Source organism: Poecilia mexicana, unplaced genomic scaffold (genome assembly GCF_051168715.1).
Source record: "Poecilia mexicana isolate PSO_F unplaced genomic scaffold, ASM5116871v1 scaffold_1, whole genome shotgun sequence".
Lineage (NCBI taxonomy): Eukaryota > Metazoa > Chordata > Actinopteri > Cyprinodontiformes > Poeciliidae > Poecilia > Poecilia mexicana.
The window spans coordinates 13,306,097-13,331,027 of NW_028263370.1; the positions used below are offsets into that span (position 1 = coordinate 13,306,097).

At 39.6% G+C, this 24,931-nt stretch overlaps 1 protein-coding gene across 1 annotated transcript in view; it reads left to right on the plus strand.

Annotated features, from left to right (window-relative positions):
• Positions 1-2,887: 2,887 nt before the first annotated feature.
• Positions 2,888-24,931, plus strand: part of LOC106916244 (multiple PDZ domain protein) — a 57,812-nt gene continuing 35,768 nt past the window's right edge. The window contains exons 1-17 of the mRNA XM_014984394.2: positions 2,888-2,915; positions 5,602-5,768; positions 9,983-10,195; positions 10,445-10,513; positions 10,619-10,741; positions 10,937-11,020; positions 12,143-12,250; positions 12,355-12,457; positions 12,541-12,632; positions 13,687-13,900; positions 14,173-14,247; positions 14,853-14,932; positions 15,114-15,260; positions 16,519-16,704; positions 16,848-17,009; positions 17,297-17,506; positions 18,613-18,783. Coding sequence (XP_014839880.2) covers positions 2,903-2,915; positions 5,602-5,768; positions 9,983-10,195; positions 10,445-10,513; positions 10,619-10,741; positions 10,937-11,020; positions 12,143-12,250; positions 12,355-12,457; positions 12,541-12,632; positions 13,687-13,900; positions 14,173-14,247; positions 14,853-14,932; positions 15,114-15,260; positions 16,519-16,704; positions 16,848-17,009; positions 17,297-17,506; positions 18,613-18,783 — 2,217 coding nt within the window. The 5' untranslated portion in view covers positions 2,888-2,902. The remainder of the gene's footprint in view (positions 2,916-5,601; positions 5,769-9,982; positions 10,196-10,444; positions 10,514-10,618; positions 10,742-10,936; positions 11,021-12,142; positions 12,251-12,354; positions 12,458-12,540; positions 12,633-13,686; positions 13,901-14,172; positions 14,248-14,852; positions 14,933-15,113; positions 15,261-16,518; positions 16,705-16,847; positions 17,010-17,296; positions 17,507-18,612; positions 18,784-24,931) is intronic.

A 24,931-nucleotide genomic window follows, 5' to 3' on the forward strand; every position in this document is an offset into this window, starting at 1 on the left:
AGCCACTAAGCATATTTAAATATGATGAACTATGTATTAAAAACATACTTAAAAATACAATTGTTTATAAATGTTGCTTTGATAGATGTTTGAATATGGTTTCCAGTAACAAAAAGTGTGTTATGATCGATTAAATCCGATGATACGTCATTGTGCCTGCTAAACACATAAGGCTGAGTGGAGTGGTGTACCGCTCCAAGATGGCCGCCCTAAATCTCGTCAGCGACAATAGGCGAGAGCGGTCCATGAGGCGTCTATCCTTATATTATGTCTATGAGCACAGGCACAACCACTAGAAGGAAACAAACGCACCATGGAGGAGGTTCCCATTGCCCATTATAACACTTTCATCCTATTGGCTGAAAAGTTGCCAGGCGACAGTACTTTTTTTGTTTTGAGAGAGAGCAGAAAAGAATTCGCAAGAGCAGAGAGGTTTGCCAGCAGCGAGTTAATAAGTGTAGATTGAAGCTTTGAGTGCAAGCATTACAAGTTTTGAGAAGAAACACATGAAATTCTGTTTTCAAGCTGAAAATGTGTGTTCTCTACTTATGGCAGTAAAATTCCCCCATAAATGCGCATTTGAAGGAGACAAGGGCTGAACAAGGGTGGGAGATTGCGGTAAGCTTCATAGCTTCAAAATGGCCTATATAAGTCACAGGCAAACATTAGCAATGTAAAATTTACAACCTCTACACAGTCCACGCCTCCAGGAAGCAATCGTTTTTCAACAGCTGAGAGCCCATACCCTCTGTATGAAGCAAAGTGTACAAAGGGTCGGTTTTTTACCAGGCTACTGGCAAGTTAAAACCAAATGCCATACCAACTGTCTATCCACAAAACGCTGCCTGGCGAACAAAATAAGCTGGGAGAAACAACAGAGGCAGGGAACGCTGGGAAATCTTTTAAATAACAACGAAGCTATTGCCACCGGTACGGAAAGTGAAATCATGGATCCTAAACAGACAGACAGTACCTGTCATTCATCGTTTCATTTACGAAGCTAAAGTTGGCAACATCAGCACAAACACCAGCTTCTTCTGCAAACTCCTTTCTCTTCCTCTCTTTCCTCCTCCTCTTAACACCTTGTGATTTCTACATTGCCACTTTTCAGTTTAAATTGAAATGGAATGTTACTCATTGCTGTTTTAGCTGGACGGAGTTAGCACTAGGCGAACTAGCCTTTCGTTTACCCAGAATGCATTGCAGTTTATACAACATGGCGAGGTCCGTAGGCAGTATTTTTTATAAAAAATTATAAAAACAGCCTATAGTATTTAACTTGAAATATTTCTCAAAATATTGTTGCAACTAATAGTGGGTCACTTTAAGGACGTGTGAAGGCCAAATAATACGTTTGATTCTGCGGTGGACCACTTAGCTGATAACTCCTCACATTATCACTACCTGTGGAAATTTCACTTGGACTTCACACAGCTTTAATTCTGTGCCTCTTCACTTTTCTGCCCTATACTTTGAACGTATATTCAAATAGCAATTAACCAGAAATAAATTTTAACTCTCCTAGCAAAACAGACATTCTTAGGTCAACTGGTGTTCTTTGGTTTCTCAGTTTATGATTCATGTTTTAACACCCTGAAAAATAAACAGGAAATCAAACCAATCCAGTGATGGATCCAAGGTTTAACAAACATTATGCTTTCGGGTTGTTTTGAATCCAGGGAGCGTTTATTGTTTTATTTCTTCAGAATCTATCTGTGAGGAACACAGATTATCTATGAAAACTGAAAGAAAGAAAGAAAGTATAATACCATTTTTTAATGATATGTGTCACACCGTTCTTTCTCTTCAGTCTGCAGGGGATGAGCTCTTTGTGCTTGGAGATCAAAGGGGGTGTGCATGCGCACTGCACGACGCGCTCTCTTGACGCTCTGACTGGACTAAACGCAGGGAAATAAAGTGCTCATCTGTTTTTATTGGCAGCTGTGGCGCGTCTCAGACCGCTGTCGTAACTCGATCCACCGGAAAAAGTGGTTCGGTTTTCTGTAAAAGTCCATCTGTACCATCAGACTGACTGACTGCTGAAGGTGGAGGGGATTCTCTCAAGGACCTGTTGATCGTCTGCTACAATGGAGGTGAGACGGAGCACTGCGCTGCTTCTGATGTCCGTCTGGTTGTCATAGTAATGGAGCCAAATTGCCTTTGTTTACAGAAGCAGCTTCGCAGATTGACTAGCAAATTAACAGCAGTTGGTTCGCAAAACTGTTACCGTAAGCTAGACCAGTATTTTTATTATTTTTTTCTTAGAGCCCATTTAGAAGCACGGCTCTAATAAGAACTTTTAGACGTGCAATAAGAGCCATATAAACATTCTATCCCGATGCCCATCATTGGCTCCTAATTAGATTTCAGATGAGATCTTGTCATTTCCATGCCGTCGTTTTGCAAATCAAATCATGTCACTTGTGTCAGGCTTTGAAGCCATACTCTCCTCCCCTCCACCCCTACTTAAGTCAGAAGGGTCGGGAGGCCGTGTGTCGCAGTTAATTATCATCAGGGGCGGATAAAGCCTTTTGGAGCAGATTTAAATCCTGCTAAAGAGCATTAGGTGACAAGCAAGGCGCTTGGAAACAAACATGGCACAAGCCCTGGAGGGAGAAGATATATGGGGGAAATGATACAAGCTGATGAACAGAAGTAAAATAATTACTTCTAAACTAGTTATTTTCTTGGAAAGTGGAAGGAGGTTATTAAAGAGCTGCAATATTCTCAACAAATTCTATCTTAGAGGAGGAATATGTTTCCACAGATGGAATGAAAACCTTTAAAAATCTGCGAAGCTTCTCTAAACTTATTTTCTACGTTACAGGAACCAAGTGGACAAGCATGATATCAGCTTGAGACGTAGAGGAAAATTTGGACTCAAGAACTCCCTCTGATAATAATGGAGATCATGGGTGAGTGTGTTTGGTGACCTTTTTTAGATGTAGGAGTGTATTTGATTCGTCTCCTCCCCCTCCAAAAAGAAAAAAAAAAAAAGCGTCGCAATAACATCTATACACTTGTGGCTTAAAATTAGGGTGTAAGACATGGCCGCTGCAGTCAGACAGGCGCGAATAGTTACATGAGCAGGTGGCGCTGGCCTCACACCCCTGTCAAAAGTTTGCAGGGAGGACTTTACAGGGTTTTAGCTTCTGCCACAAACAATTACCTCAGTTGTGGCTTGCGCTCATTAGTACCAACTCGGCTAAATGAGCAAGGACAACATGACCTGATACAATTGGCAGTCTACTGCTTTTGTTCTGAGACGTACCAGGCAACCTAATGTTTCCTCATTAAGTTCACTGGGGCCAAACTTTAACTTAAACTTTATTGAAAATGTTGGAAGAACTCGCACTGGCGCTTCTCTGGGTCACCGATGTCACTTTACTGCAGATATACAAGCTTCTTTGCTTGGACCATCCAACCACATCGCCTTTAATATTTGCCGCTTTTCCCTCACACATCAACACTCCCCGACTTTCTGCCAATGTCAAAAGCCATTAGAATGAGAACATGCATCCAAACACATATGATACATTTCCAGCAATTATTTATAGGTTTTGTCTGTCATGAAAAGCATTTGACTATACAAACTTAAACAGCAAACATATAAAAACACCATAACAAAACAAGCAAATTGTTTTAATTAAAATCACCAAGGATACTCAAGGAAATGTGCGAAAAACACACTAGTAGTGTTTCCATTGGGATTAAAAGCTAAATCCAACCTCACAGTTTCTGTCGTAATTAGGAGGGTAAATGGCAGCCAGGTCCGGTTTACCAAATTAATTTAATTAACTGAGTGTCAGCAGTGGTCGGTAACTCTTCCAGCTGTTTGATGAAACAATGCCAGGCTGGAAAGAGATCAGCACTACAAAAAGAGAGTTAATTATGGGTGCTCAGCAATCTGAGAAGGGTTTGAAGATTTTTTTTTCCCAAAACAATTTCAAGTCAATTGTTCCTCAGTAAACAACAGTACATTCAAATCATGCACATTCTCATTGAAAATGAACAAGAGAAGAGTCTTCAAGCCTTAGTCACCAGATTAACTGGAAAAATGCCAAATATGGTTTTATTTGTGTTGATTTGTATTCAGTCTTCAAAGAAAATTAAAACAATAATAATAATTGTAAGCTTAAATGGTTCTAGAAAGGTATTTTTGTCCTTGCAGTGTGTCTTTTGGAACTCAATTGGTTTGGAAAGTGTTGTTAAGGGAAATGTTTGCTAAAAATGTTCATTTTCAGAGTGGCATTAGTGTCAGCTTCCACACCACAAGCCAGTATTGACAAAATTATCTGAGTGAGACCTTATCGCTTGCAAGAGCTTTGTGTTGCAGAAACGGTCTCTAAATTGACACATGCACACCAAGAAACCTTTGTTGTCCGCTGAGATGCATCAGGGATGGATCAATTCTAACCTGCTAGACCAGGGACAGTTTACAGTATTAAGGTGGAAAAGGTTTGGAAAACTTAGAGTTTGAACATCCCTTATTTTCCTGCAGTTTAAAGCTGTTCTAATGAGATGCAATAGAAACCCTGGTTTGAGCACAAAGCCTGTGTTGCTGCCTTGCAGCTGGCTGAAAAAAGGTTTTCCCCTCAAATTTAGCTGCATGAAAATATTTCTAGTGAGGTAATGCTGCTTTAACAATAATGTCCGTTAACCAGCCAACTACAGGCTCTGAGACCAAGCAGTTAGCCTGTCTAATTGTTAAGTTGATTTAAGGAGCAGAATTTTGAAAACATATGTTTTCCTCAATACGCAATTTTTATTCTATATTTCTTACTTAAATTTATGTTTGTCAAAATGATACATTAATTTTAAAGATAATAGTCCTGTTTCAGTATTTTGTATTATTGGAGCAGGAGTGGGATCATTTATCATTTTTTCTTTTTTTTTATTAAAGAAGTTTATTATTTTATACATTTTTGTTATGATTTTTTTGTAAATAATGTAACATAGTGCAACTGGGGTTGTTTTACTCCATTGTATCCTATCAACCCACTATTTGGCCTATGTGCTTAAGTTTTGTGTCTGTGTGTGTGTAAAGGAGGCTTTACGGGCCTAATGTAAATTTGTAACATAAGAAAAGCTGTAAAGGCACCCAGCAACTCCATAACAGATGAAAATGGTATTTATTAATTATCTGAAACCAACTTACACTAGAGTTAAATGTGACTCCACATAAGAGTTGAAGCCTAGCTGAAGTTTTATCATGCAACCATGACATTAAACACGAAGAGCAAAAATAGTGTTGCCACAGTGTAGTCAAAGTAAAGAACTTAATCTTTGTCGGAAAAAATGTGCCAACTCAGTAAGCAGCGTGAAGTGTACCAGGCAAATAGGCCAAAATTTAAACCAATGTGAAACTTATCTTTTATGCACAGCTTTTACTTCATATTTTAAACTCTTTTTACACCATTACTAAAAAAAATAAACATCTTAAAATATATGGAAAAATTCATCTTTTTTTAGTTATTGCTTAATTATTTGGAATGATTGAATTGTTGCTTAATGTTAAATAACAATTATGTTCCTAATGTTACCTTTTTGTAACCCAGAAAAGCCGAACTTTCTAGCCTTTAAAGTCAATTTTCTCTGCAGATGCTCGGTGCGCCTTAGAAGCTGTGGAAAGACTGCAAGCCAAACTGAAGGAGCGAGGGGAGGCTCCCACTCAGGAAAAGCTCTCTGTGCTGAAGACTGTCCTGCAGAGTCCTCTTTTCCTGCACATACTCAGCTTGCAGCAAGCTCAGCCAAAGCCTCCGGTGAAGGTATAGCACAAGCCTCTTGTGTGGGTGTTTGGTTTGTATTGAATGATAAGGGGAAAGAGGTGGGATTCTCAAAATACTGAATGCAGGGACCAAACTAGATGAGTAATCAGCTTACCTAAGCTTACCCCTTAAGCTACGATAGAGTGTGGGAGGGATGGATGGTGCTTATCATGACCGCAAATTGGGCGGAAATGTCTGTGTTACTGTTTGGAGTTATGGCCTAATGTCACATATGTTTGCACAGCCTGATATACAGTAAAATGATCAGCTATAGAATTTGGCAGATTATATCACCTAATGATTTTGGTTTCCATCATGCCTCCAAAGCAGCTTTGTTCCATAGTCATCCTTACACCCCTGAGGGTTTTGTTTTAAGGCTTTTGATCCTAAATGTTTACTGGTGTTTCTAAAACTTTGGGGTTTTGTCTGATCACATGTTTGACATTAAAGAGCATAGAAATTCGGTGTCGTTCCTTCAACTCCTGTGAAGCAGTTTTTACAAAGTGAATGGTGGGACTGTAGCGTATTCGACAGTACGTCTGCAGTTATATTTAATTGGTACATATACAAAGCAGACATGTTAGTCCACAGAGTCCACAGTGGGCAAAAATTCCCCATAGCAATTTTGGGAAAAAAAAATCATTGCCAGTTATCACAAACACTTGATGGCGGTTGGGATCAAGCATGGCCCAACTGGGAGCAATGACCTTTTCTCATAGGCTCAGTCAAGTATTGTGCCTGTAATGTACACACAAACAACTTTTTAAATTACTTTACGAGTCCACTGTACCATTTGTATTGGACTAAACAGCAAAAACAAAAGAAAAATGGAAGGGGGGAAATACTTTCAACAGCTCTGTAAATATGTTGACAGGGCATGAAAATGACTTTATAGAAGGATGAACTAAAATGTTTTAGCAGAAGTAATGGCAGCTCCCATCAGCATTCAGACAGTCTGTTAAGTAACTAAGCGTTTTATAGAATTTGTGGCTTTAATTAGTCAACAAGTTTATAATTTGGAGAACCCACTATGTTGCAGTGGAGCTGATTAGATAAACCGAACGTGTTTAATGTTGTTGATTGCAACAGATGGGAGATTTAATATTGTATGATTCATGAAACGCAGAACATACTTCATAAATAAGCTATCCAAAAATCCTCATCATACTGGAAGGCTCCCAAACCTTTTCTTTAATCTGAATCTGTTGGACATTTATGACACCATTTAGACATTTAGCTCACTCGTTAGTGGTAAGTACCAAAGCTTGCTAACTGCCTGATGGGGTGTACTCTAATAGGATACCCAATGGCCTTCACACACAAGCGTCATTAAATTAGCAATCTTGTATATGCCTGAAGCCATTTAGTATATTTGCATCCCAAGAAACATGGCACTGGAGTATAGAAAAGGTTTGAATTTGTACCAGGAAAATTATTTGTAGCATTAGCAATATATCCTTAGGGTAAAGTTGTGCAAATCTGCTTAGAAGTGGTTTACTTCTTTTTATTAATTCTGAAAATTGGACTTCAGACCGCTGTATGTCATGAACCCAAAGAAGAGGAAACGAATAGGGTACAAATCAGAAAAGCACACCTTTATGATGACTGTGGTCATCATATTGAGTTCTACCAAACAATAAGCAGATGTGAGATCATCATATCCTAATCGAAATATGGACACTTAACATCAAAATCAATTTTAGTATAATAAAGTAATTTGTCCTATACAGGAAATTTTCCAGAGGCATTTTTTGTGAAGTAATTTGTGAGACACCCACCAGTGATGGAGACATTTTATTTTTCTTTTTGGAATTAATCTCAACAGCACAGTATGCCACTCATTGTACAGCATTTTGTCCTGGTCCTACCAGCCAGCATTGTGCTTCAGAATCTCAACATGCTGCAAAAAAGAATCAGCCCCTTGGTCCCTACTTCTGTGTTTTCTCAAAATATCAAGAAAAGTGTGTTAGGACTGTCATTGTCCATGCTTACTAATGCTAGTGTAGAATTAGCCTCCAGAAGTGTCCCTAATTTAGACTAATTTTAAAAGAAGTTAGCTTTCTCTGGAAGAGTAAGTTCTTTGGACATTTTTTATTTCATTTATTTGATTCAGGTGCCAAATATACCCTCTGTGTGTTTTTTTTTTTTTTTTGGGGGGGGGGGTTACACAAGAATGTCACACTGGCCGAGTACAGGTGAGATACACTCACAGCTGTGTATTCTTGTATTTGAGAAAATGTCTGCTAAATGTGAAAAGCACCATGTAAAACTTAAATTTGTGATGATGATGATGATGATGATGATGATGATGATGATGATGGGATCCAAAATGCAGAATAGACAGAGGCAGGAAGTAGATGATGCATATTTAATTTTAAATATTAGAAAACAAAACAAAACAGGGAACCAAGGCAAGAACAAAACAGGGACTGTGTACCATTAAGGCAACATGAAAATCCAGCAAAGAGTGAATTAAATCAACATAAAAATATGATTTTTGGAACTATGGATCAGGGCTAATTGCTAACTGAACGTATTTCTGAGGGGAGAGCAGAAGGCAGGCTGAGGGGGTGAGAGAAAGATGGCAGAGGGGAGAAAGGATGAGCAAATACCAACAGAAAAGCTGGGAAAACATCAATCTAATTGTGATAAAGAATAACAAAACACAAGAAGTAAATAAGAAATACAATCTAACTAAAAGACCTGAGAACTGATCTAAGGTAAAAGAGAAACAAGACTGATCTGATCAGAACAAAGAACAGATGACCAAAACTATATTCCCAGAAAAAAAAAATCATGACAGCATAAGTTACACGCCTGTAACAGGTGCAAAATCATCCGATCGGGAAAACCATGTCTCAGATATTTTCAGATCTACCTTGAAGACGCTGCTTGATTGTGAAATTGTGTTTCAGAGTAAATTCCAGCCAAAGCTGAATGATACCCCTGAGCTGCAGTTTCTTTTTAATAACAGTAAATCCAATACAAAAAACTATGGTTTTATTGGAGTAATGCTGTGTAGAGAAGCTTAGGAGTTTGTCCCCCAGTGCACACATCTCTTTATAGCTCTGGAAGAGGATGCCCCTAAACTACCACCAGTTTCTTAGATAACACCATAAGGGAATGTGCAAAACAAGAACATGATGTAGGGGTTGAACCTTTTGGCAAAAGCTGGGGTTGCCATGTTCATCCCACATATTTCTATGTGAGTGATACATGCTTGGGACATTTATGCTCTGTTTGTATTCAGATAGATTTGTGGTCAGATGGATGCATAGTTCGAGGTTCATCTTACCAATGTGGAAATATACACGTCTTGTCTAGAGGTCTTTGATAGTCTTCCTTCAAATGTAAGAGCTCAAACAGTTTGCCATCGAAGCAGAGCCAGATGTTCTGGTACTTCCAGCTCTTTGGTTGGAAGTAATGTCCATCCATCGTTGTACAGTCAACTCAACTTTAAGATTTATCAAAGCACACTCGAGGAAGATGCACAAAAGACATGTGCATCTTCCTCGTGGGTGTACGGTCATGCTGAAAGTTTATTTCAATCTTTAAATAATTCAGCCTGTTATCCAAGGGACAAACAGTGGATGGAGAGGTCTACTTGTTCCCTTACTTTAGCTCTGTTTCCAGCAACACGTTGCATTCTCATTCCGCCTGCCGTCAACAATCTGCGTACCATTCTCTGTAAATCATCAACGTTTTTACTTCTCTGCTTGGAAATAAGAAAACTAAACACGGCAGCACATGGAACAAAAATAGAAGATTTTCCTGGACCAAGCCACTTGAATGTTTGTGCATGAGAATTTAAAGTGAAAGAAAAGCAGGAGAACTAAAAAGAAAACAGATCATGACCATTTTAACAGACCCATACATATCAGAAGTAAGCATTCACTGACACGCTCTTTAATCTAAGACCAGAGGAACAGTTTAAGAGAAGTGAAAATAAGTTATCTCACATTCCCTTGTTCCCACTTACCCTTTTCCTTTCTGCTCATTTTGTATATTTCTGCATTTTTTAGCATTCATTTTTTTCCCTCTCCCTCCCCTTTCTCATTTTCTAATCCTTTCAGTTTCCCTTCATTACTTTTTTTAACCTCATATAATGTTTCTGACTTCAATACTCATTCTCCTCTTGCATCTGTTCTTTTCAACCAACTATTTTGTTCCAAATTTGTCTTGGATTCATTTTAAATCTCTTGTTGTCCAACTAGGGGAAAGGCGTTTCCAAATCTGTGTCCCTGAACTGTGGCCCATGCCTGGACTTACCTGTTGGCCTAAAGGCACTGAGCCACAGCGACTCGTACACTTGGGCTGTGGAGAACCGAAAGTCTTTTCAGAAGGATGGCAGCATCTCCTCCTTTGGTTCACATGAAATATCCTTCTCAGATATCTACCCAGACAACTTTTCTCACAAGGAATCCCAGGTATGTAAAACTACCTGTAATAAAGGTGAAAGGCGCTTTTCTTTGACAGGGACCAATTTATTTTTAACACCTTCTCCAAGCTACCAAATAATTTCTTTTTTAAGCACACTACCATATGAAATGTCACATTCTACATTCTAGTACTATTCCTTTGATGATTAAAGTCATGTGTGGTTGTCTTATCATCAGACAATGGTTTCATTAGGTCATATGAAGCTGTCACTCACACATGGGGCTCATTGTTTTCAGTACTGCACTCCTCCTCGTATTTCCCGCACCATGTCGATGGGTAGGAACCTTTCTGCTATTGCACATGAGGTACAGTGAACATTACATGGGAGGTTTTACTGTAAATCTGCTGAAATCTGTATGAGGATCGTCTTCCTAATTTGTTTTGGTTTCTTCTTCCCTCCGACTGGTCAGAGGCGTCACGTTGAGATAATAGAGCTGATCAATGATGGGAAAGGACTTGGTTTTGGCATCGTAGGAGGACGCAGCACAGGAGTCATGGTCAAGACAATCCTACCTGGAGGAGCAGCAGGGAGGGTAAATCCGTTAGTCAATTGTAAAACCACTTAAATGGGACAACCAAGGCTAGCTTAAGGGAGAAAACCAAAAGAGAGTGGCTTTCTTCATGCATCAGCAAAAAAAACAAAACTGTGCACTGTTCAAAAAACTGATGTGCTTTGTGTATAATCTCTGTAAAAATGTGTGTTTATTTGTTCAAATGATGTTTTGCAGGACAGTCGCCTGCGCAGCGGAGATCAGATTCTGCATATTGGAGATACAGACTTGGCAGGCATGAGCAGTGAACAAGTTGCACAGGTACTCAATCTTCAGAACCAGCTAAGTTATATTTACCATGCCTTACAAAAGTATTCATACATACCACTGATTTTTTTTTTGTTTTGTTTTCACTGTATGTCAAAACTATGTATGTTGCTGGAATTCTATGGGATAGACTAAATGCCCCCCACATACTCTGACATACTTTGCTCATGGAGGTCCACACATACCGCAGACCCTAACGTAACAGGTCATTAGTCAGAGAAGCTAGAAAGAGAGAAAGGCACTCGACTAAGAAAGCCATAATCATTCCTGCTTAAAGTGGCACAAATTATCTACGGAACAAAGAAAATGCGTGGAAAAAAGGTAGTTTGCTTAAATGAGAACAAAACTGTAACTTTTTTGCCAAGCACTGCATATCACCCTAAATGCACCCTGGTGGCAGAACACTTGAGAACCGGGGTCAACGTTGACATTCCAGCAACACAATGACCCCAAACAGTCAGGGCTATAAAGAAATGGTTCTAATTCCAATTGAGAATGTGTGTCGAGACTAGAGCAGCTGTTCACAGACACTAACTGAGCTTAAGTTGCTTTGCAAACAAAAAAAAGGGCAAAGATTAAAGAGTCTATATGACCAAAGCTGGAGAGATATTAGAGTCACTTCTGAGATTGCAACCAAAGGTGGTCCCACAAGGCTTCATGGTGGTGAACTTAGTAATGTTGTTAACTTTTCTACAAGGAGGTCTTTCTGTATAGAATTTGAATTCTCTCCAGGTACTCTGGCTTCTACCCACTCTCCAGAAACTTTAGCGATAGGTTGATTTGTCTCATTATATTGGCCTTAGGAGTAAAACCTTTTGACAGTTATTTCTATAACATATCATCAAAATGTAAAAAAAATAATTCAAGTGATAAGAAGACTTTGGTTAAGTGGTATTTCCACTGAACCAAGTGTTTGTCTTCAAAGTTCCTGTCTATTAAGATACCACCTTGTTTTTGCGTGCTAGTTTAACCCAGCTACATTCTTTCTCTTTGTTTCTTTGAAACTTTAACTATCAGGAAAATCTGGCTTTTACCAGAATCCTTCTCTGTTTTATCTAAACATGCTTACTCATATGTCCATTTTCACCTGTTCACGCAAACCACCACTTTGCCCAGGTGCTGCGAAATGCTGGCAGCAGGGTGAAACTTCTCATTGCCAGGGATGTTACCAAACCCAATTACCTCTCCTCCCCTGCTCTGAATCAGGACACTTCGGACGACAAGGTTTGTGTGTTTGCCGTGTACCTTTGTTCATCTTTGTAGGCGATGTAATTTTGGTGAGTAATATTAAATTCTTATCATTTTTCTCCTTTCTGTCCTGTTTCCAGCCCAGTGGCTTGAATGATGACTATGAGTTCAGTGTCCAGTTCACTAAAAATAGCCGGGGCCTGGGATTTTCCATCTCAAGCTACGTAGGAGACCTGAACTCAGGTATTGTAGGTGAAGTGTACCAGAATTTAATCATACCTTTCGTATTAGTTTAATCAGTATGCCTTTGGTTGTGTTTCATTCAGTCTACAGTGCCGGTGTGATGGTGAAGAGTATAGTAAAGGGCAGTTCTGCAGATCAAGATGGACAGATGCGGGTTGGAGACATTATCCTTTCTGTAAGTTTTCTAAAAACAGCAGATGTTTTTTTGGGGTTGTTTTTTTGTGACATTACATTTAAAAAACACTTGTTTATGTGACTTAACTCCTATTCCCACCTTTAGTTGTTTTTTTTTTCTTTTGCAGTTTATGTCAGACAGTTTTCCAGAGTGGAATGATTGTACAACAATTAACTTGCTACATTTAGATAATGTCTCTTAGCATATGAAGAGAAACCACCAACAAACAAGGCCTGCCACAGCTGTGGCTGGATATTTAACTACTCCTTTAAAACACAAATGCTGGCATTCCTTTTGGTTTCTAAATCAGTTTGATGCTGGTTGAAACCAGTTTGAACACTCAAATGTGCCCAAATTGCAACCATATGACTATAACTGCACCCGCTCAGAAGAAAGGAATTTGGTTAGTATGTTCGGAATAACCTAACATAAGAGAATAAAGTAGAAGATGGTCAAATAGCAGTAATGGCCAGAGTATAACCAACTTTATAGGAACATAGGCTGAGTTGATGCAGACATGTTAAAGAATGACAGAAATGTGCAAACGGTTATATTGGAAGCCAAGTGTCTTATTGAGCAATGTTTTATTCTGAAGTGAGATAGATTGAGCTTTTTACCAACAATGGTAGGAGTCAATGTGAGTTTCCTAAGTCTTAGAACATGAAACCAACTAGAATAGTGCTGTAACATCTTGCTTAGGGTCTCTTTCACTCCCTGTGGCTCTGATGTATTGCAGAAATTGAACGAAGAATAAAGTCCACATTTAAATCCTTCAACATTCACAGCTACACAGTCGAAACTTGGACATAGTTTGTTGTTCCAGTTCATCCAAAAAACATTTTAAAATTCTATTAAAAAATTTAAGTTTCAAACTGTGCTGGGCTCATGCCTAGAAACCAACCAACTTCAGATTATAAAGTAGACAAACACACGGCCAGATTAATGCACAGACTTTGTTGACATCGATATTTACGGCTCTGCAGACGATGAGTGTGAGACCACCATTCATTTCTGTCCATAATTGTATATTTAATTTCCTCATTTCATCCCCCAGGTGGATGGTGTGAGCCTTCAGGGCTGCAGTGAACAGCGAGCCATGGAGGTGCTCAGGAGGACTGGTCCTGTTGTCAGGCTGAGGTTGCTGAGAAAGGCCATCTGCCTTCGTCACATCTTGCTCCCAGTTCCTCCTCTGCAGCCCCTCAGACACTCCCACAGCCTCCATGAAGGCAGCCCTTACAAATCAGGCCTCAACAAGATTCAGGAGACAGGTGCTTCGCGCTGATAAAAACAGACAGCATATCTATTCCTGAGCAAACAAAAATGCCGAGGTTTTTATAGCTATCAACCGGTGCAGCTTCCCCCGCTGAGGAATGCTGTGATTGAGATTTTCTGCTATCAGTTTCGACTCAGACTGAAGTCTAATTTTGGTGCTTCTTTGAGCAGCTGATGAACTTTTGTACTCTGTGCATGAAAAGGAAAAGATATTTTCTAATACAAGCGTGCTTGTTGTGGGCTCAAAACGTGCTCCTCCGTCTCCCAGGAATCAGCTCTCTACGTGAAATCTCCCGGCGAGCGGCATATGCCAGCAGACGACCCCGACACGATCCCAGAGATGGTAAGTTCCCGTTTCCGCAGCTCGCAGCAACTCGGAAACCACTTCACAGGACTCGGTCTGCCGCTCTGCCTTGGATCACGAAACGGCAATGCGCCATGAACCATGCTCTTTGATGGGACTCTATTTATAGTTTTGTGCAATCATGTGTTTATCCAGCTCATTCAGCTCATTCCAGATGATTTGTCTCTCACTCTGCCTGCATACATTGCTTTATTTAGACAGAAGAAATTTGGGGCCTGATTAGAGACTGCAGACAAATAGGCCGTGATTGCTGTTAGGCTTTAATAGATGAATCAGAAAGCAAAACTTTGTCAGGAAATCACAAGATGTTAGATGTGAATATGCATGCCTTCTTGCCTCCGTTGTGAGTGTGTATATCCCTCACAACTGTCTAAGCAGTTGTGTGTTCACTCTCTTCTTTGCCTCAAGGAGAATTATGTTGTCTTCTCTCTCTATAATAGATCCAAGGTGATTTTTATATAGGACCTCATTCTTTATTGATTTGACTGTGGGACTTCAAAACAATATGTGTATATATAGGAGACTTTATGGATTTGTGTGTATCACGAAGATGTGTGTTTTTTTTTTTTGTGCTCATTTCAAAGGTGTGAAACTGACTCCAGAGGAAGAGGAAAACCTGAGGAAGAGGTGGCAGGATGCCGTTGGACACCGATTTGAAGTGACTGTATGTCTCCCCTTATTAAATATAAATCCTAATTCCAACATGCATTAAAAAAATATAGACTTGTATAGTAGTATTACATGCATGTAACTGCTTAATCTTTTATGATCTTCCACATCCCAATGCATCTTTTACCACCTAAGATTTTCTTTTCCCCTCTGTTTTTCTTTCACTCGCTTTGTAGGTCTGCCAGCTGGAGAGGTTCAGTGAAACAAGTGGTCTAGGTATCAGTCTGGAGGCTCGGGCTGGACATCACTACCTGTGCTCCATCTTACCAGAGGGGCCTGTAGGTCAATGTGGCAAAATCTTTGCTGGAGACGAGATAATGGAAGTAAGTCTGATACCGTTACCCGTTTCAGTCTCGGTTCAGTTGTTTGCCGTCTACTCTTCCGATGAAGGCGCAACATCAGACAGGAGAAACGTATGGATCCCTCTGTAAAGCTCCTATTGCCCTTTGACCTTTTCCTACAACCACAAAGTCGAATGATCATTAATTGTGGTCGTGACGGACCCAAATGCAAGCATGAGACGGGCAAGTCCATGTTGAAACAGTGATTTGCTGAAGTAAAGGATGAAATTACACACAGCCGTAACCACTGGAGCAGAGAGCAAGGCTCAGAACATCAAAGGCAGGAACTAACAGACCATGTTGGATATTTAAACTGGGGTGGTGATTATTAAACAAGTAGCATGTGGTTGATTGGAAACAACGAGCGACTGAGGGGGAAACAAGACAGCCTAAGCTGAAGAGATTATTTGGAGAATGACACTCAGTGATTACACAGGGAATCAGGAAGCTAATTAAACAGCAAAAAAACTCTAAACATAACATAAGCATCAGGATAACAATGAGAGAACACCAGACAATGAGAAACAAAGAAGGTTGGAGGAAAAGAAAAAATGTGACCGGCAAAACAAGACGGTTCCGGACATTTTAATGAGCAGTAAAGAGTCCACCTGGACGTAATTTAATCTCAGCATAAATCCAGCTGTTTTAGTGAAGGCTGTAGAGGTTTGTTATAGAACGTTATTGAACAAGGACAGCAGACGGGTCAGGAATGAAGTCGTGGAGACGTTTTAAGGCAGGATTAGAACATAAAAGAAGTTATAAAGATTACAGCACAACTGCAAACCTACCAGGACGTCATGGTCCACCGAAATAGGCATTAATCAGAGGAGCAGCCAACGGACCCATGAAAACTTGGGGGAGCTGCAGAGACCCACAACCCAGATGGGGAAACTCTGTCGCCACCTCAACTGTTACTCCTGCGCTCCTCAAATTTGCTCTACACGAAAGCGTGGCAAGGTTATTGCTGAAAGAAAGCCACAGTAAGTTGTATTTGCAAGTCACCACAAGCCATTTACAGGTATGTGGTTAGGCAAACATGTGGAAGGAGATGCTCCAGTTAGATGAGACCAAAATGGACGTTTTTAGCCGTCATGTACTGGCAGCTGTAGTAAAAGTGAAAGGTGTTGTACAAAGTATTGACAAGGGGGTTGAATACAAAAATGTTCCACACTTTGTTTTTTTTGTTAATATTAACAATAACAATAATTATAAATTGTGAATCATTTCCTTGCGATTCTAGGTAAATGGAGTCCCCCTCATTGGACAGACACACAAAGAGGTGGTCAGTGTTCTGAAAGAACTGCCAGTGCAAGTATACCTCGTGTGCTGCCGCGTTGTCCCCCCTTCAGTTCATGACAGTGATGAAGAAACAAATGATGATGTCTGTCTGACTCTCAAAGAGCTGCTGGCTGAATTAAATGACAAGGTGAGAGGGTAATCCAGTGAAACATGTCACTTTTTAAAGAAAAAAAAACAAAACATATGTGCTTTACTTCAGTTTAATGCATTTGCACAAATCTCTTCTTCTGTCTCCATTCTCCCTCTCTCGCTCTTGTCTCGTTGTCTCAGCTGGATCACGGCTGTGTCATACCCTGTCCTACAGCTGAGGACATTACGAAGCGTGGCGTGCCCCCCATGTCACCTCCTCTGGCAATGTGGGAGAAAGAGGCTCAAATTGTCGAGCTGGAAAAAGGCGAGTCGGGACTTGGCTTCAGCATCCTGGACTACCAGGTCAGGAATTACAAACAGAGCCAATTAAAATTGGAGATGGAGAAAGGGAGGACATGTGCACACTTGTACTTCATAGGACGAAGTTATTATTGCCTTGACTTTACTGCTTCTGATTTGCATTTTTTTTTCTTATTTGGAAATGTTTGACTTGTTGGCTTTTGTTGTTATAATAATCCTTCAGATTGCACTATTTCCCTAAGCTTGTCTCTCATTTTATTTAAAAATACTAAATTGACTATGTGTATTTCAAGCAAAAATGTTCTATTCAATCTTCTGCTTAACTTTAGGATCCAGAGGATGCCTCCAAAACAGTTCTGATAATCCGGTCACTGGTTCCTGGAGGTGTTGCAGATCAAGATGGCCGCCTGCTGCCTGGTGACCGACTAATGTTTGTTAATGAAACTGACCTGGAGGGTTCCAGCCTGGATTATGCTGTGCATGTGCTGAAGTCTACTGAGTATGGGCTTGTTCAAATTGGCGTTGCTAAACCACTGCCGGTGAGTGAGGTTAAAAAAAAAAAATTGACCTTTTTATTTAATTTAATTTTTTATACATTGCAGGATTTCCCCTGGAACACATACTTGAATTGGAAGATTATTTTATATTTATTTAATTAATAATTAAAAAGTTTGCAAAGCATGACTCAATATTTAGTTGACACATAAGGAAATTTTATAGATAATTTGATGTAAATGCCTTTAACAAATGGAAGCGACTTGTCATGGTTTGTTTCAAACTTATTTGATGTCCGGCTCTTTATTTAAGCAGCAAAATTATAGCAAGCTGTGATGACATAATCGGCTTTTTGGCAACCATTTAATTTCTGCACTTTAGCTCATTGTTTTTCCTCACACAAAGTTAAACTTATCTTTCTCACAAACAAGACAATAGCAAGCAGCCTGATCACTATGGCCCTCTTCCTGGCATCTTCTTAAAAAGGTTTTTAAGTCATAAGAATGTTGAGGTAGAAAACTGAATGCCTTCTATGCTTGTCAGTACTGCATCGTTAGAATGAAGTTAAGGCAACGCCATGTTGTTTTTTGCCCGAAGATGAGGAGCTGCAATTTAAAATACTGTAATGATGTATTACCACCCTTTGACATAATATGTATATATAGCTAGCAAATAGAAATAATTCAAGATGTTTCCTCTTCTTCAAGACTTTTTTCATATCCGTAATATCCATAAAAAACGCATATATACACAAAAAATAGATTACTTAGATGAATGATTCCCCTCAAAAAGTATTGTATTTCTTCTTCTTTTTGTTTTGTACTGTGGCTTAGTAACAAGGAACAGAATCCGGTTACAGGCCTTTTGAATTTTTTATGTGGTTGGAAGATGAACACGGCCACAATACAGATGGAGAGAGTAGGGGAGAGCAGTCCAGACCGTCTAATTTACAGTCACCTTTTCTAGCCTGTTTGCTTTACTGGGAATCTACAATTCATTCACTTCTGAGGCAGAGAGACCTTCTTTTTTTTGTTTTTTTCCAGGCTCCCGTTTTTCAATCTTTCATTTGTGTATGTGTGCTTCTGAGTTATTTATTTATTTATTTTTTCTGAATGGGCTAAACCTAAAAGTTGGATTATTTTATTCTCAGCTGGAACTGTGTGGTGGCTTGACACCCATAGCGGAGCGAAGCGCGCGGCCTTCGACCGATGACACTGACAGCCACACTCAGGTCAGCCTGCTAGCTGAGGCAGCTGAGGCCAATTTCAACGGCACAACTTGGAACGCCGAGGACCACAGCTTGAGCCAGCCGTGTTACACGGTAAGTCACGCAAAGCCATCTATCGGTCTGTCTGTCTGTTGCCTGAACACTAGCTGGAGATGTTGCAAAAATGTCTAAAAATGCCTGTTCTAAAGTTTATACTGCATAATTTGTTTTCTAAGCTTCGGCAGCCACAATCATTTGTTCATTGTTCATGCCCAATCGCTTTTTTTTTAGAATTCAATAAATTGGATTTTACTGCAGGCTTTACACTTAGTTGGAAACGTATTTTGCAGTTTTTCTCAAGCGCTTTTGGTACATTTCTCACATCAGTCTTAACATTTGCAGAACAGCTGGTGCATCTCTCAAAACAATTAGTACAAACTGCAAAACCTGATGGATAACCTGCGCAGGCGTGTCACTTGCTCAAAATGGATGACATTTTTCTCTAAAGCAAGACAGCGTTGGCGAAATGAAAAGTCTTGATACCATGCTTAGATGGTCATGGCTTGAAGGTGTTTTCATAATGACAGTTGGCTCTGTTTTTTTTCCCCCCAGTGCATCTGATCTTGGTAATGCTACCTGAAAATGCTCAAGACGGCGCTATGTACTAGCTGCACAACCATTTGAAATCCACAATTGCACTTTTTCACTTAGTTGTGGGGAAATAACACTCAACGACTGCAGTGCAGTGTAGATTGTTTGGTGTGAATTGTTTTCCAATATACTCACCTGTTATCCTGATAAAATGTTTAGAGTGATTTTCCCAACATTTGGCTGCAGCAGCAATTTTAGCCCTGATTTCATCAGGAATGTGCCTATGTGTTTGGTCTTTATGTCCCCTCCCCTACAATCCCAGTATCCTCACCTCTCCTTCGAGTTGCTTGCCTTCCATTTCTGTGTCACAGCATTGTTGAAATGCTGCAATGTCCTGTTCATGTGTGCTTTGCCAATTGAGGGTTCATGGGATTCAGCTCTGAGTAACTGTGGAGAAGTGGCTTATCAGGGGTTGCAACGAATGCTTCGCACACTTCTCCTTGTCAGTGGGAGCTGAGGTTCAGTGGAGAGAAATCGTTCAGTTTGGGAGACGTTTTCAGGAAAGAACGAGGACGAAATGCACAGAATTAACTTGACAGATTTTGACAACCGTTTCGACATTTTTGTTTGTAATGACAGAAACAATAAAATGAGGACAATACGTTTTATGGGGAATGGCAATTCAGGATTCATAAGAATAATTGATTATGACAGACATGACATAAGTAAATGAGGATGTCCAGAAGCAGCTGAGAATTGCATGGAAAGAACTGATTAAAAGTGCAGAAGCATTGCCGTTTTGTTTTTAGAATGAACAAGAAACTGCCTCTGTGTTGTGCACAGACGACTATGTTACTAGAATTGTACTAATGAGCAGACAAATCCACCGTAGTGTCGGAATAGAACCGCAAGTAACGCCACAGAATCATTCAGAGCTCTTCATTATCATGCAAACCTGAGATACCGTGGGTAGCCATTTCAGCTCCTCTAAAGGTTACCATGTCTGTCTCTGTACTCTTCATTCCTTTCCTACCATGTGGAGATCACTGACTGCTGTATCGGTGTCACAGCGTCAGGTATAGAGAAAGTGCTCGGTGTCAAAGGCTTTAATTGTGGCCTTGGCTTGATCCTACTCAGCCAAGCTTTTGTAGTTGCTGTTGCTTAATTGCCAACAATTTCCTGTCTGTGAAAAAGGGCTTACTGCTCTTCCACAAGGGCATGAAGGTCTAGATCAATGCCTCTGACACAGTGTTCTCATCAAAGTCAGTCTGGCTACAAAACAAGATTCTGAACTTTTTTTTTTTTTTTTTGCTTTTGCTTACTATAAGACTTAAAAGATCTGTGCTTTGCCCTTTTTTTCTTTTTGAAGTGCGCGCAGAGATGTGACAAGGCTACCTTTGTCTATGTTTTTCATTTTTTTGTCTTTACTCCAACAGCCTTCACTGTAGTAATGCTTGTCAACCTTCGGAGAGAAAGTATTCTTGAGGGGGCACACAGAGCAAACGCAGAATAAAAAGAGTTTGGAGAAAGTGTTCATAGAAGTTTGTGTTTCTGAAGGAGCATGTTGTTTTGAAAAGCCAAGGGACAAATTTGGAAACTTCATTTAAAACATGTGACATGTTTTAGAGCAGTAGAGTTATGCAAACAACACATAATGTTTAAAATGAAAAGGATTTGCTCAGTTTTGTGCCCAGTGACCCAGCTACCAACAGTTCACACTGACTGCAGTATATTCCTCAGCATTTCATATGTTCCCACTCTGTTGCCACATGTTTGCAGATAGACAGGGGTGCAACTTCATTCAACTCGTGACATAATATCTCGTTCAGGAGAGGTGATTTTAGGACTTGGGAAAGAAAATGGGAAATCCCCCTTTTTTAATGAACTGCTTTACAAAGACTGTAACGATTTCACAAATGATGAAGCTTTTCTTAATGAATCTGTTCTAAATGATACCAGGGTTGAATAATTTAGATTTGATTATCCGAGTCTTAACTAATCTTTGTTTTGGTGGAAAGTCAATTAGCTCTCTAGTTTACAACCTAATGCTTGGTGGGATATTTTTATGTTAGAGAAAAAGACTCTATCAAGCTTGATTGCTCATTACTTTCTGACCTTTGCTGGGCTGGTCATGTATAATGTTGGCTTTGCAAACTAATGCAAGGGAGATAAAAAAAAACAATAGCAGAACCGCAGAGCTGACATCTCTCTACAATCAAACACAATCCCTATTTGCATCCAGCTCCATCAACTTTGAAGGTGCATAATCCTTTCATCTAAAATCGCATCCATGTGTTGTCATTGTTCTTTCTTTTCTTTTTTTTGCTGACAAAGACATTCATTTTTCCCTGTACAGAAAATATGCAATGCTTTCTCTGTTTTAGCTGCGTAAGCTCTGTTAAGATCAGTTTTATGTTTGCAAGAGGACAGAGTTTATGCAATGTACCTTAACCATAATAGTTATCATGATAATTTTCCAAGAAGTGAATTTACTTAATAACAGCACTCTAGAAATACAGCACAGGGAATATGCAGAACATTGAACTCCTCTTCATGTTGCATAAAAAAGTGTTGAGGGACAAGTTTCCTCAGGGTGCCTGCTTTTCTCCTGACGTTTTGCTCTAAAGTTATATACAGGTGCTGGTCATAAAATTAGAATATTGTGATAAAGTTCATTATTTTCCATAATGTCATGATAAAAATTAAATTGTCATATATTTTAGATTCATTGCACACCAACTGAAATATTTCAGGTCTTTTATTGTTTTAATTTTGATGATTTTGGCAAACAGCTCATGAAAACCCAAAATCCCTGTCTCAAAAAATTTGAATATTATGAAAAGGTTCTCTGAACGAGCAATAAAAATAATCATCTGAATCAACAAAGTAACTCTAAACACCTGAAAAAGATTCCTGAGGCCTTTAAAAACTCCCAGCCTGGTTCATTACTCAAAACCGCAATCATGGGTCAGACTGCTGACCTGACTGCTGTCCAGAAGGCCATCACTGACATCCTCAAGCAAGAGGGTGAGAAACAGAAAGAAATTTCTGAACGAATCGGCTGTTTGCAGAGTGTTATATCAAGGCACCTCAGTGGGAAGTCAGTAGGAAGGAAAAAGTGTGGCAGAAAACACTGCACAACGAGAAGAGGTGACCGGACCCTGAGGAAGATTGTGGAGAAGGGCCGATTCCAGACCAAATTAAATTTTCATCTCCATAAAACTTTTCAGCAGATGGAAGCATTAAGTGCTCCAAAATCTTCTGATAGCTGCTGCATTGATCCTGCCCTTGATAAAACCCAGTGGACCAACACCAGCAGCTGACATGGCACCCAGACCATCACTGACTGTGGGTACTTGACACTGGACTTCTGGCATTTTGGAATTTCCTTCTCCCCAGTCTTCCTCCAGAGTCTGGCACTTTGATTTCCGAATGACATGCAAAGTTTGCTTTCATCCGAAAAAAGTACTTTGGACCACTGAACAACAGTGGTCCAAAGTGCTGCTTCTCTGTAGCCCAGGTCAGGTGCTTCTGTCGCTGTTTCTGGTTCAAAAGTGGCTTGACCTTTGACCTGGGGAATGCGGCACCTGTAGCCCATTTCCTGCACACGCCTGTGCACAGTGGCTCTGGATGTTTCTACTCCAGACTCAGTCCACTGCTTCCCCCAAGGTCTGGAATCGGCCCTTCTCCACAATCTTCCTCAGGGTCCGGTCACCTCTTCTCGTTGTGTAGCGTTTTCTGCCACACTTTTTCCTTCCTACTGACTTCCCACTGAGGTGCCTTGATATAACACTCTGCAAACAGCCGATTCGTTCAGAAATTTCTTTCCGTTTCTCACCCTCTTGCTTGAGGATGTCAGTGATGGCCTTCTGGACAGCAGTCAGGTCAGCAGTCTGACCTATGATTGCGGTTTTGAGTAATGAACCAGGCTGGGAGTTTTTAAAGGCCTCAGGAATCTTTTTCAGGTGTTTAGAGTTACTTTGTTGATTCAGATGATTATTTTTATTGCTCGTTCAGAGAACCTTTTCATAATATTCTAATTTTTTGAGACAGGGATTTTGGGTTTTCAAGAGCTGTTTGTCAAAATCATCAAAATTAAAACAATAAAAGACCTGAAATATTTCAGTTGGTGTGCAATGAATCTAAAATATATGACAATTTAATTTTTATCATGACATTATGGAAAATAATGAACTTTATCACAATATTCTAATTTTATGACCAGCACCTGTAGGAGATTGATTGATAGGTGCCTTTTTAAAACTCACATATCCTCAAAATATTATGCTGTGTTTTTTTTTTTTGTGTGTGTGTGTTTTTTTCAAACACAACCCACAAGTACCACTTAAAAAGTTCTCAAGCATTATTTTGTATTATTCAGGAATAATGGCTGTAATTATACAGTAGTTTCAGCCATCATAGCTGTGGTTATCTTTGCTTCCCAGTTTCAGTGTGCCGAGAAACATGAACCACTTTTCTTTTGTTCACTCCCTGCGCCTCATTCCAGTTCTCTTGTTTGCTGAGTCCATCACAGTTGAGACTGAAATAGTAACATAATCTTTTGTTGGGTGCCCCAAAAAAACAGATAATCTTGTTGATGTTCACTATATTTTCTCTTCAGGCTCGTGAGGTTTCTGCGTTTTATGCGATACTTACTAGTTGTTGCCGAATCACTTAACATAAAGAGTCGTTAGAGATTATATTTGTTTCAGTATACACTTCACATACACTATGAAAAAAAAACAAACTTTGTTTTTCCCTTTATTTCATCTTTCATCTTGCAAAATCATTCATAGACTTTTTCCTATTTTGTCACATTACAACAATTTATTTATATGATACACCAACATACAGTAATATGTAAGTGTGAAGTGGAAAGTAAATGATGCACAGAAATCATGTATTTAGCCTCTAACTTAACATATTGCTACAGTTACAGCTGCAAGTCGTATGTTTCTGTTGGTTTTACACCTCAAAAGACTAATTTTTTTTTCATTCTATCCTGTCTCTGACTGCATGTTTGTAGTTTTGTCCCATGTGAAATTGAACTGCTGCCTCAGTGTTCATGGTTTTGCAGCCTCTAACAGGGATTATAACATGGTTTCTTACAGGGCTGGCCTTACCTTCAACTATGACCAGCTTTACAGTTCCTGTTGAAATATTGCAACTATATGTCATAATACACGTATACAGACAGGTGTGTGCCTTTTCAAATCAAGTCCAATCAACTTCAACTACCACAGGTGGACTTCACCAAAGTTTTTTCTGCACTGTCGTATTTGTGTGTAGACTTTTGAGGAAAGAGATTAATTTAATACAGTTTGTGAAAAGACTGTAACATAACAAAATGTGGAAAAAGTGAAGCACTGAATTCTTTCCAAAGGCACCAAAAGTTTTCATTTTCAGACTATGGCTTGAACAGTGCTCCATGTTTTGTCCGAAGTTTGGGAAGTTGTTTTGTCCATGTTTAAACCTCTCGGCCACTTTCTCCCTGCCCCGTCTGTGTTTCTTGGTCTTCATGTTTTTTCTATAATGTTCTGTCACTGTTGAGGGGGTTAAATTCAAATGTGTGCTCTCCTGCTGAGACTTTTGTGTGGAGAAATAATGAAAATATTTTTTCTTCCATTTCACCATTATCCTTAATAGTGGTGAAATTATTAGGAATAAATTA